A 13,619-nucleotide genomic window follows, 5' to 3' on the forward strand; every position below is an offset into this window, starting at 1 on the left:
TTTTCACTAGATCTCGACGTTTCGAAGTCTAGGGAATCGTCGCCAACCATTTTCGAATGGACTTTTGGGTGTGGATCATCAATTTTTGTCCGACGGTTTATCTGACGAACGAATCACCGGATTTGGATAATTTTTGTCTCAATCGACGGGACTTTTCATAACCGAGAACTTATTGGATTATGAACATGATCATTCCAGGAGTTTTCGAGTTATTCGATGAAAAACATGAAAAAACCGTTCGAATATTGTTGGAATTACGAAAAACGTGGTACACGTAACCATTTTGCGCTATCGTCAATCCTTTTTTGATTATTGCAACGCAAAATCAGTTTCCTAGGTTTACTCTGCTTTTTCAGTTAAAAAAGGCTTTAACATCAATTTATTGTTGCACAAGCATTAAATTTTCGCAACATTTGCAAGAGAATATAGCAACAGTGATCGTGATGAGAAAGAATAGTAACGGATACTAGAGTTTCCGGTAACGGCTAGAAAACTAATTTTCATTTTCTACCTAGAACTATATTTTGTGGTAAAAAATGAAAATAGTTAAGGACTGAGCGGTAACCGAAACTAAATATTTCTCTCAGTGTGCCTACAGTTTGTCATTCTATGTTTTGCGACCTTTCTGATCTTTCACTTCGACTCGACTTTCACCATTTTTAAATTCTATGCAATTAAGTTTTCCATTTTTTTTTTTTTTTCTCTCTCATCTTTTCTAAATTCAATCTTGCAGCCCTTTGATTTTTTGCATCCTCCTACGTTTTCACCCCCACCCTCATCGGTTATTTTCACTTCTTAGCCTGGCTTCGTCAAGGCCAGCAAAATTAACCACTTGTTTCTCTCCGTCGTAGCCGGTCCGTGACGTCCAGCGTGATATCGTCGTCGACGTCGACGTCGCGTCGGGTCGCGTCTGATCGGGCACCGACGGCCGGCTTGCAGCGTTACGTCGGGACGCGTCGCGCGTCGCGGCGCTCGGCGCCTGCAGAGGCGCGCAGGCGTCCCTGGGATAAAACGCGATCCGCAGAATCATTTCGCGCCGCGCTGTCTCGGGCCGCTCCACGATGCGCCGATGTGTCCTTACACGACAATCAAGTGACCCGACGGTGTTATCGCTCGCATTCTGATAAAAATTTCACGCCTCGTGTTTTTACGCGCATAAATTTTCATATTTGACATTTTTCTTTTTGTTCTTTATTATTTTTCTCCTCATTTCATCACTCGTTATCTCTCATTTTTTTCCCCCCTCTCAGCCTTATTCTCTTTTCATTTATATCGCTCTTTTACATTCTCAAATATATATATATATATATATATATATATATATATATAAATATACACTTGTTTATGCACTTATACTTATATTGTATTTGCGATATCGTATGAATTATATATATATATATATATATATATCTACATATGCCCGTGTAATAAGTTCGGCGTGTACGCATGGATTTCATCTATGATAAATAAAGTGCAGGTTATTAATGTAAAAATCGTAATTTATAATAGGAAAATTAATATGGAAATAAATGCGACGGAGACTCAATCGTTGACTGCGGTGTGAATAAATTGATATTTTTAACCGGATTCTTAATGAAATAAGAAGATTCATCGACGTCCTGAATTAAACATTTTGATTAATTGTCGACGAAGTTTGTTCGATTGTTTTTTGTTTTTTTTTTTTTTTTCCCCCAAACCACAAGTTATATCAGAAGAATGAGTAAAATGAGGCGTCAGTTCCGGATCGTTGGTATTTGCACGTTGAAAATCAAGTCGCGAATATACGAAAAGGAGATCCTTTTAAAACGTGCTAGGGATACGAGGTATAAGTAAACATTAAACATGTCGAACTGGAAATAAGGGTGATAAAACAAAAAGAGAAGAAGGTATCCCAAAATTACCGACGAATCAAATTTCCCTTTTCTTAAGTGAGATTTTAACTGTAATCACATGTTGTACCTGTAAAAGTGAGCGTGAGTAATATCGTGTACAATATGACGGTGAAACGTAACAATTGCGTGGTTATAAAAGTAACAATAATTAATCACATTCGTTACAAAGGTAATTTTTAACGAACCTGAATAATAATTATACGTGTGATCGATGTTTACGGGACGTGTAATTATTGAGTAAATGTATAATAAATAGTGTTGTAATTGTTTCTCTCAATGAGGGTGCCGTGAATAATTTATACACATAATTTAACCACGGGAATTAATACGAATGAATAATAATTACGATATATGTAACGTGTATTATTGTACATTATGTATAATGTTTCATTGCGAGAGTAATGTTATATCGATAATAAAATAGTCGTAACTGAAATAGGGGGAAAAAAAAACAAAATAACTAAATAATTATAATAATGTGCAACGATTATTGCCTGAATAATCGGTTTATGGTCTCATGACGCTTATAAGGTCTAACGTAAAACTGGATAAAGTGTCATCCCAGTGCAGTGCAGTGATTATAGGTGTAAAAATGTGGTTTCACTTATTCCCTGTTTTCATCATACTGATATTTCAGACGAATCAAATTCAAGGTAAGCCTAGTCGTTTAATTAATAACTAGATGAAAGTTTTTCTCTGCCATTTACTTTGAATCCCAAGTTCAAAAATTCAATTTGTACAATACAATTGAATTGCGGTTAGTTGAAATTCGCAGCGGAATTTCGACGTTATACGACTTTTAACGTGAAATCGAAATTTTTTTTTTCAACAGTTTTAACGCGATGATATTTTGCCAGGTTTCGATCGTTCCATTTCCTTCAACTGCAAAGAAATATTTAATCGGCTATTTAAAAAGGACAATACCTTCAGATTTATGAGGCTGTAGTTAGTAACGTTATTGTAATGATTTACGTTTCGAAAAAATTGTTATTGCAAAATTGCAGGAATGCAATAAATCATAATAGGACGAAACGTATTCACATTTTGAAAACTTGACCATAAAATTAACTATAAACTTGCAAAATAGCAATTTTATTCCCCCAATATTCCGTTGCGTTAATGTTACTAACTTCAGTCTCATTATAACACGAGGCTGCAGTTAGTAACGTTGTTGTAATGATTTACGTTTCGAAAACATTGCTATTTCAAAGTTCCAGGAATGCAATAAATCATAATAGGACGAAACGTATTCATATTTTGAGAACTTGACCACTTCAAAGTCACTGTAAGGCTGCAAAATAGTAACTTTTCTCCCCAATGTTTTGTTGCGTTAATGTTACTAACTTCAGTCTCATTCAGATTTTGTGATTGCTCCACGCGTTGGATATTTTTGAATTTTCGAAAGTATTCGAGTTTCACTTATTCGAACTTGTCTTGGTTGTGTTTGAAATTCTTTTTTCCATTCTTATACATGTATATAAATGCAGAAACTGTTTTATCGGCGGCACATTGACGGAAATAAAACCGACTTATCCCTAAATTACTTGATATTCAATTGGATACTATTTAATTTGAATGAAGTTTAGTTGAATCAATATACCTGGTGAACATTCAGTTGCAGAACCTTAATGAATTCTCGATCGACTCAATTGAATATTCTCCTCTGCCGAGGGAAAAAGTGACTAGATTAAAATACGTTGCGCCGGATCAGCCTCGCAAATAATTCCTTCATTTTTAAGTCGCATAAAAATCAGAAGAGAATAAAATAATATCGAACTCGACGCAAACCTACTGGCGAATTTTACGATATTTAATTTTTTACAGCCTCGTATTTGCTTATTGCCTCCTCTTTATTATCGACAAGAAAAGAAGAAGCACGAGGTTTTGGCCATGCGAGTCAAAGCGTTGAAAAAAATTTCCGAAAGACAGTTTTCGTTGCAGTTGATAGAAAATTCTAATGAAATGGGTATTGTTGAAACAACAATTTAAATATTGTTAGAATTACGAGAGAACGAGCAATTACTTATTGCGATTATAGTTGTCAATACTACATTGTATGGTTATTCCTTAACATGAAATCTGTTTGTTTAGTTTACTACATTTTTTCAGTCGAATAATTCTTATTGTTAACATCAATGCCGGTTGCATTTGGTAAACACTTTTGTATAGAATTTATTCACGGATAAAATGAATCATTATTCACTGAACTTGGACAAATCAAATGTTCGGTAATGTAACCCGCTTTATGAGATTAATAATAACTGAACTAATTTGATAAAAATGTATGGTTTCAGATTCGTTTCAAACCGAGGTCACAATCCTCTAATAAACAGAAATTATCGGAACTCAATGCAGTCGTATACTTTAAACATCGGATTGTTAATTTTGCAGTTCTGAAACTTTTTTTCTCACTAAATGTACGAAGTACTCCTACCCTTACCGACCGAGCAAACTCACCCTTTTTCTTTCTATATTAAATAAACAAACGATCGGAAAGAGTTGAAACTTCAACGGTGCATCACTCTTTCGTAGCGTAATTCAGGAAAGTTACTCATATCCCGTAACTCGTCAAAAAAAATGTGTGGCTTTTTGACACGTGTTACTGTTCCCACATCTCCCGCATTTCAGCGGTCAAAAAGTGCATGGTTGAGATACTTTGCGCACTTCCGGAAAGAATGAGGAGTTCAAGGGTGAGTTTGCTCGGTCGGTAATGGTAGAACTACTTCATACCCTTAATCGCGCGCCTTACGTATACATCCCTAATGAATGAGGGTACTCCGCATTAGCTGAACACAAGCGTCCTTCCATCTCTTTATTATACACGTCACGCCCTGCACGTTGTACATATTCTACAAATTCTTACCGGCAATTTGACCCTCCTCCGAGTCTGCAAATGTGCTGCGACGTACAAGAAATTACACTCCTAACACATTCACCCTCGGCCTCTGTGCCTTAGCGGAGTTCCCCGTTCCTCTTTTTGTATAAACATTCTCCGCTCCCTCGTTAGGTCTTCGTGTTAAGGAAGATGGAAGCGACGGTACAACTTCATTAAGTATAGGGGAAGATGAGAAACTGTAGGAAAAATAAAATAACAAACAACATGTGACTGAACTTGTTTTATCAACAATTTTTCAATCGGTAAGCGAATTGCTGCACATCATTCCTGAACGGTTGCATCTGCTTATTATTCACTCGTCTTCAAACTATAACTCTAACGCATCTTCAAATCGTCAATTCACCTTCATGGGCAAGAATTTGAAAAAAATCTTATGCCAGTAGTGAAAGTCAGGTTTATCAACCACTTGACGCTCTACTTTGTCGGAAAAGCAAGAGAAAAGAATAAACACCCTTTTGCATTCCCAAATAAAGCACAATGTCAAATTCTTTGGGATCTAATATCCGGACAAATGCTTCTAGCTTTTTTTTTTTTTCAATATACCGTTTTAAATTCTATATAATTTTTCAGAATGAATTATTTGGCGTTTAAATTGCCACGATTCAAACGGTTCAAAAATTTGATATCATTTCTTTGACCTTCTTAAATTCTCTCTTTGTAATTTTTTTTTTTTTTTTTCTTATCCCGCTTTGTTTTCATCGAATATATAACATTTAATTACACGTATGATTAAATTCCCAAAACTGTGAGACAATCGTGGGATTATGGTTTTATAATCGTCGTCAGGCTTTTCTTCGTTCTTTTGTTAAATATATTGGGGGATTTTTGAAAAATCTGAGGTCCTGCACACCACACCATTGCACATAGATAACAACCCTGACTCCCTTCTTTTTTCCTCCTCCACGGACCTGAGGATTACAGAGAGAAACAAGGGAAAAGCTCTTACTACTTCGTGTTAATTAATCGGTGCGCCAAAAACCTTTGTTATTCTTGGGTTTATACATGCATGTATCTATATATAGTTCGATCAAAATAGGTAGGAATAAAAAATATTCGGTATATGGCTGCACTTTTGTGTATGGGGGTTTTCTACTCTCAGGAACTCAAATCTGTAGTTATTTTCGAGTTGCATCGCCGGCGTTTCGAGAACATAATAAGATTTGACGTTTTTCCCGTTTGTATCAAAAACTGCTATCGGTAGCTGAAAAATAACTTGACCATCGTGCAGAGCGGAAAATTCTACATCGAATTATGTCTTCATATGTCGGAAATGGTGTCGGATTAACAAGTAAGGAAGAAAGAAATTATTTCACCAAAATTCCCTAGATGCTGTCGATAAGTAGAATTTCTTTTTTCTTAATAAGAAATTTTTTCACCAAAATTCTCCAGACGTCGTCGATAAGTAGAATATCTTTCTTCTTAATTTGTTAATCCGACTCTGTTTACGACATGTGAGGAAATAATTCGACGTAAAATTTACCATTCTACACAATGGTCAAGTAATTTTTCATCTATAGATAGCAGTGTTTAAAGAAAACGCAAAAAACGTCAAACTTTGCTGTTTTCTTTTTACGCTTTTTATTTTATTAAATTTATTTTCCTATTTTCATCGCTGTTTAAAATCTGTTATAAAATTTCATAAAATAAACTTGAGTATTGTTTTAGGACTAGGTAAACGATACAAAAAATCGGTATAACGAAAATTATAATGCTGCAGCTATAAGAGAATTCATATAACGAAGAAACGAGCATTGAATATCCTGTATTGCAATGATTAGTAAGCAAATAAATGAATTCAAACGAACAAGAATATAGTAAAACCGCGTATCGTTGTGAAACGTGAAGCTTTGTCTAATTTTTATGCAGTGATTCACGTACATGCGTACGCCTACATGAAGCAGAGGGTATCGAAGCATCTCGTTAAAATTTTAACGAATGCCTTGGTGTTCAGTTTTATTTGTCTTCTTCTGCGTTCTACCAAACGTCCTCCGCTAAGTTTAGTTTTTTTTTTTTTTTTTCTTTTTCTTTTTTGCTATCACATAAACTCCGATGTATGGATTCAGCACACGTGTACGCGACGCGTTATATAATGTGTGCATCGGGTAGAAGAGACGGTGGAAAAAGTGCGAAGGGTGTACAGTGCAGGCCCTTCATTAATAAATGTCTTCCACCACCATCTGGCAGGTCGAAGTGAACAGGTTGAAAGAGATCGGGGAACTTGAACAGGGCATATCTCTGCAGGGCTGAGCCGCAGAACCAACCCTCGCCTCACATTCCACCCTTCGCTCTTCTGTTCCCAGAACATATACCTACCCTTTCCTCCGGGGAGCGAGGAGCGATAAGCGTTACAGATCTTGTACAATTCCGTTAAAAACTGCCTTTCTTCCACGTGATCGGGCATTCCCTGTATTATATATTTTTATATATATATATATGTATATTATATAAGGCAGTCGCTTTGACACTCCTCGATGAAAGATTATTTCCCATTGAAACGACTCGTGCGTGTATGTTACATGGCTTATGTATAATTCTCGTGTGTCTACGTGTTTGTACATATATGTATGGTATGTAAATGGAAAGAATTTTCTTGTATAGATAATGCATGTATAATCTAGCGAGAGGTTTACTTTGTGGCTGTGACTATGATATATATGTTGGATTTAAAAACGAACGAGGGGAAGGAAATGCGGAATAAAAGTTGCAGGAAAATAAACGGAATAAATTCAAGTCGAAATATTAGCGTGGAAATCATTATTCTCGTGGATAATTTATACTTGGAAAATGAGTCACTCAGGGTATGTCTCGGCGTAATTGTATCCGCGTTATTCAAGATTCTGATTATATGTATGTATATTATACCTATATCGTGTGAAAAGAAAGTATAAATATAAAAGTAAAGAAAAGTTATAAGTATGTAAAAGGAATTAGAAGTTTTGCTTAAATAACATAGTGATAATAACAATGACAGGAATAATGATAATCCAATAGGAGGTGGAATTAAATATTCTTGGGGCGTTAGCTGCTGGTAAGAAAAAAAGGACGGAAATAATTTAGGGCGAGGGCCAGGGTACGCAGTCTGGGAAGAAGAAGATGAAGTCGAAAACTGATGGACGCCGACTAAACGAGATTCTTGACGGAGGGGAGGGTTGCGTGAAGCCATCGGAGTTTGTCATTTTTCACCTTTTTACGCTTTCTCGATATAATCTGTTTTTCCCCATCCATTAAAAAATTCCAAAACGCAATGTGATTATGACAGTGTTAGCTGACAATGAGCGACATTTTACATTGTGAGGTTCAAGTCACTAACGTTATTTATTGTCGATGCAACATGGTATGCAAAACAATCGAGTAATGTGTCCAAGATTGAGAAGATTGAAAAACTAAATGAACCACTTTTCAAAGTAATAATAACTGTAAGCTGAGGTTTTTTCGATATTGTTAAACTTCAATGAACTCGGTGACTAAACTTTTATCTCGATCATATATTTTATTCTCAATGCTCCAAGGAAAATTAAATAGCGATTGAAAGAAGCGTCGAGTAGACTGTAGACAAAGTAATAACAAAAATGGAATTTGTTATGAAATAGTGTCGTATTTTACCAGCGAGATAAAATAAACGCAAGCTGTAAGAAGATCGTTTTAAGCAGGTTATTTCTTTCTTCGAAAATAGAACAAAGTTGAACAGTTTTATTCAGCGCGTAAACCTTTCTCTATGTAAACTTGGTGAAGAATCGAAGTACCGTGAAACATGAGCCGCAGCTCCCCTTTCTTCTAGCTTCCTTCTTTCTCTTCATTTCTCTATTTTTCAAATTCCATATCTGTTTGCGATTCTCTCCGATCCGTACCTATTTTTTACGACTAAATTCGTCTAATATTTTTTACTGCAACAGTAGTGCAGAAGTGTAAGTTCTTTCGGGAGTTAGTGCAACAAAATACAGTTTGTTTCCGTCTGGAAGAAATAAACTTTCCAATGATAAAAGAATCAATCAATTCGGTCGAGCAGTTTATGAGATCATCGATAACCAACAAAGAAATACATTTCTTTCATAATATACGTAGTAATATGAAAGTGTAGATTTTCTGACAAACATTAGCGAAATACGACGTAGCCTATGTCCATCTGGAGTAAACATACTTCCCAATGGTGGAAGAATTTTCCAAATCAGTTCCGCAGTTTTCGCAATGAGATAATACATGCATACAGACTGAGTAGCTAACGCACGAATGGTCCAATGCGCATGCGCTAAAATTCTAGAGAAAAAGCAGTTGTATTGTCAGATTGACCAGCCTGAGTCGATTAGACGCGACGAAATCGACACCAGCGCTTCAATAGCCTCAATGGAACTAACAACTCACGTGGTTCACTGTGTACGTCATTGGTTGAAGTGACAGAATCATGTGACTACACATATTTCTGATAGACTATCATTTACGTGACCCGTTAGTTTAACTTCGGGTATTGCAGCGCTAGTGTCGATATTTGGGGCTTATAATCGGCACAAGCTGTCGTCTGCTCGAAGCATAGGAGTCAGTCATCCAGTTGGTATAGAGATCAGTGACCAACCGTTACAAGTGGTTACAAGTTCAGATGACAGGTCGTTGCGATGTATGTAACCTCAAAAATGTTGTTCCTCCAAAGAAAACAGTTGCTTTTAGTTACTTTAGGGTTAGCTACTCACTCTGTATAGATAATAAACAAACAAATAAATGCTCTCTCCTCTTGATACGAGTGTAGATAGTGTACCTACAGCTTTATCTCTTCTTTCGGTTGTTGAGCTGGATTAAATACGCATTCCCACTTCTTCTTTTCTTGTAATTCTTCTTTTCGTAGCTCGGGAAAATTGCTGCACTCTGTATCTACAGACGTTAAACAACATTCCTGAGGTGATTCCCCTGAACTTGCGTAGACTGGCAGGATCAAGTTACGACTTACTTAGGTCTGGTCGCCTGAGTATCCCAGTTGCTCACAGAGTTCCTCACCTGTTTGCTAGAAACACTCATCCGACCCCCTTATCACCAAACAGGAGTTTAAATCCATTCGGTCTACCTCCCAGCGTTTTGTATCGTTACCCCATAACAGGATTTCCCTATTATTCCCTGTGCACATACATGTTACGTATCGGCATATGTGTAGGTCTAACGTACACAAACGTCCACCTATTTGCATATTTGGATATTTCATGCGCTTGTACGAGAAAAGTAAAAAATCATTGATGATAAATCGGTAGGATATTAACCTTATGGTACATGTACGATGTTACGGAAAACAGGGTGAAAATGATGTAAGAAATACTCGCCTGTCAGTTTCTGACCAGGTTCGTTTGGTTAGGTCCTTTTTGCGGAACGCGAGAGGAACTGAGCGGAAATAGTACCTCTCGCTGATTGATATTCAGGAGAGAAAGAGTTGTTGATTTTTCCTAAACTCCGTAACACAAAATCTCTGGAACTCCATTTTCTCACGAATTATTAACATTCGTAAGACTCGAAGAGCTGTAAAAAATAACGGGATATAAAATTTGTGTGGATCTGAGTACCAACCGTGCTTTTGTACCAAAGACAGTGGGCAAAGATGACAAACGGTTTCATAGAGGGGTATAATTTGCAGATGAGCGTCATGCTGCAATATGGTGTGGTTACATCCAAACGGGTCGGTGGGGTTGGTTCCCTTTGTCGAGATTTGCAACATAGAAATTCTTGTTATCACCGACGAAAGTCCTTTCATCTCGAGCAATGCGACGGTTATATTGTCATTTAGTCGGACTAGCGTTTAATTTCAACACTATCAATTTCACCCCGTTGTGCATTTCAAAGAGGCACTCGACTAGTTCCACTCGGTGAATAATTACACGAAAATATATTTAACTTGTATCGAATAACCGCGCAATTCTCACGTGCATGCGAGCTATGCAAAATTCATACCGCTGTGCACGAAGATGATCCTGTTCTAATTTATCGAAGCGTCGGTGCATGCCTTTGTTATCCATTTGTTACCTCTTCAACGTTGTCATATTGAACAGGGACTCAATTTACTGCACCTATGAACAACTTGACCTTTTTCCTACTCGAAAAGCGTTGCACGGTTGCAATTGTCGTCACAAAATAGAAATCTGTTTCACTATTCTCGATGGGATAAGTGGAATGCTAGGTCATCGGGGAAACGGGTACTGAAAAAACCACACCAGGTGGAGAATGGGACACGAACGATTTGCAGTTTTTCAATGTGACCTCTGAAATAGCCTGTTGAAATCCTGACGATGACCGATTCGGGAGCTTTCTAGTTAGAGTGGGTGATGATAGAATCCATGAATACGGATCGGAAACGTTTTGCAACAAAACATCGGTGGGTGATCAAAAAGCACTCACTGTTTCAGCTTGCGTATTTATATTAATAATGGCTGCAGAATCGTCGAGGTCAGTAACTGCGTCAAAGTTTGATGTACTAATTATTTTATATTTCACAAAGGAATCACAGACATTTCATAGAACTTCACAGGTTTTCCATAAGATTCCACAATAAGTTTACATAATACGTAACAACCCTGACCATTTCACGTCATTTTTTTTTTTCTACATGTTATACCATTTTGCACGCATCCACTTTTTTTTTGAGGGTGAAAGAGTTTCGTCTTGTACAATCGTATAAATATACAGACTATCTGATGGTGTATTCACTTTCAATGTTGCGGAGTGTCGTAATAACGAACACGAAAACTCGGTAAATACAACATTGTGTAAAAATAGGTGCGAAACAAAATACTAAGAGCACCTTGTTAACGAACCGTGATAAAAACTGAATGTAACACCACACTGGCACCATTTCAAAAGCATTTCACAACGTTCCAAAAGTCACGAATCATTGTATTGCAACGAGGCCTGTTCAAACCACTTGACGAGCCGGCACAAATGGTTTCGAGCATAGAATGGACAATTTTGGTCAACAATTGATCGTCCCTCGGTGGATTTCTTTCATTCGGGTTGAAGTCTACGAGCCTCTACTCAGTTTTCGACGGTAACGTAACACGATCCTCGATGATCTTGTGTGCGCAACAAAAGGTCCTGGGGTTGCTGGTTCGACAGTTGAACCTAGGGGACCATCCTGTCAAGGACAAGGGCCAAGAGGGTCGCTCTCGTTGTTTGCAGAACGAGGTATTCAGTGTCCTGAACTAGTCCGGTGGATTGGCTATGGATCGAGGAGTTCAGGCACCGTGCGCAGGTTGGGTTATAGGGTTAACTTTCAGGGGCGGACCGGAAGCCGCGACGCCTGTGTACGGGAGGCCCTCGCGAAACCAACTAACCGCTTCTAATTCGAGAACCGTAGCAAAAACCCTTGAGGGCAAAAAAGGTTGCGCCCACTAAGAGGTAAGAGCCAGAAAGAAAGAACGCCAGACTGGGGAGCTCAGGCTAATTCAGTACTCAGTCCTCCAGGGGTTGTTCTCGGATTTTGAACAAAACTTTTCGCGGTCGTTACCGCGCTTAAAACTCCGCACCACCGCCGGATTTATTGCCATTTTCATCCTCCCTCCCCCAATTAAATGACTGTAATTGTTGTTATGTTATAATGTGCCACGAATTACAGTGTTGGAATTTAAGACATGTATTTGAATATTAGGAAAAAGATCCTCTTCCTGGGATTTCTTTTGTTTTTGGCAATTGATATTACAATTTAACATAGGTTCTCGGAATATGTTTTTTTCCCACAATTTCTGAACTAATAAATTTACCGAAACAATAAAAAAAGAAATGCTCTTCCAATCATTTCTAATTCTAAACCCTGTTGAAAAATATTTAGAAACGTGTTCCAATTTCGTGAGAAAGACGATGAAGAAAAAATTTTCAAGACTTTTTTCATTCTCGATTTGGGGTCATTTATAGGCTGCGCGATTAAAATTCTACGTACCAAGACACAAAAGAGAGGAAAAATGATTTTGAAAGCAAACGCATCGCTCGGTGAGTGGAGCGTGCAATTATTTTTTTTTCATTTCTATACGCACCGTCTACATATTCTATAATTGTATTCAAACGGCGGCTTGCCAGTTGTCACAAGGCGAACCACGAACTGGATACACATATCAGCTTTTATGTACCTAAAATGGTGCGGATGTGTATTTTATAAGGGTGAAGTATTGTAACGTTAATGCAATGATGAAGCTTTAGAAAAAAGTCGTTATTTTCGAACTTTAGGATCGCTTGAAATTTAGTAAATTGTTAATACATCATCAATAAACTCAGATTTTGTAAATTCAATTTCTTCAGGCATTCCAAACGTGGAAAACAGTAATTTTTGTTTCAACGTTCCGATACGTCAACGTTACTAATTTTAGCTTCGTTGTATTTTCATGTTTATTGAACCAGTGACGGATCGAGATATGTATCTAATTGTTTTTTGCGATTCGATATTAGAATTTCGGTGAAGGTTTTGATTACACAACCTTTGGACCGTACGTATTAAGTCTGGACTTACTAGCGTGGCTTGTTTTGTAAATTATACAAGCGGGTATAAATTTGTAATATTGTTTAATGCTTAACAGTATTGGTGTACAAAGTAATTATGGAGCGGAGGGCGTTTGACTTTTGTAAAGCTTTCGTAACGTCGGTGTAATTAAACAAGCTTCCGCTAATATTATCGACGAATGAAGTACATTGAAGAAACGAGAATTTCAAATCCTATTAAAATAAGCACTCAAATAATTAGCGAATGTCAAAGTGTTCCGAATTACTTCCGTCTGTTAATTATTCACTTCCTTGGGTGAAGAATAAACATTTGGATGATAGAAATTACTAACGTATTGTACCGTTAGACATTATTCAAATCACGTTCACACACGGTA

The 13,619-nt window shown here is 37.2% G+C and overlaps 1 protein-coding gene across 2 annotated transcripts in view; it reads left to right on the forward strand.

Moving 5' to 3' along the window:
* The first annotated feature begins 1,036 nt into the window (after positions 1–1,036).
* Positions 1,037–13,619, forward strand: part of LOC107222368 (zwei Ig domain protein zig-8) — a 379,382-nt gene continuing 366,799 nt past the window's right edge. Inside the window, exons 1-2 of one of the 2 annotated variants that reach the window (XM_046745262.1) lie at positions 1,037–1,103; positions 1,510–2,545. In XM_046745262.1, the coding sequence (XP_046601218.1) occupies positions 2,410–2,545 (136 nt within the window). In that variant the 5' untranslated portion in view covers positions 1,037–1,103; positions 1,510–2,409. Of the gene's footprint in view, positions 1,104–1,353; positions 2,546–13,619 lie in introns of those variants that run through there. The other variant, XM_046745263.1, reaches the window with a different exon arrangement.

The sequence above is a fragment of the Neodiprion lecontei genome, chromosome 7 (genome assembly GCF_021901455.1).
Source record: "Neodiprion lecontei isolate iyNeoLeco1 chromosome 7, iyNeoLeco1.1, whole genome shotgun sequence".
Lineage (NCBI taxonomy): Eukaryota > Metazoa > Arthropoda > Insecta > Hymenoptera > Diprionidae > Neodiprion > Neodiprion lecontei.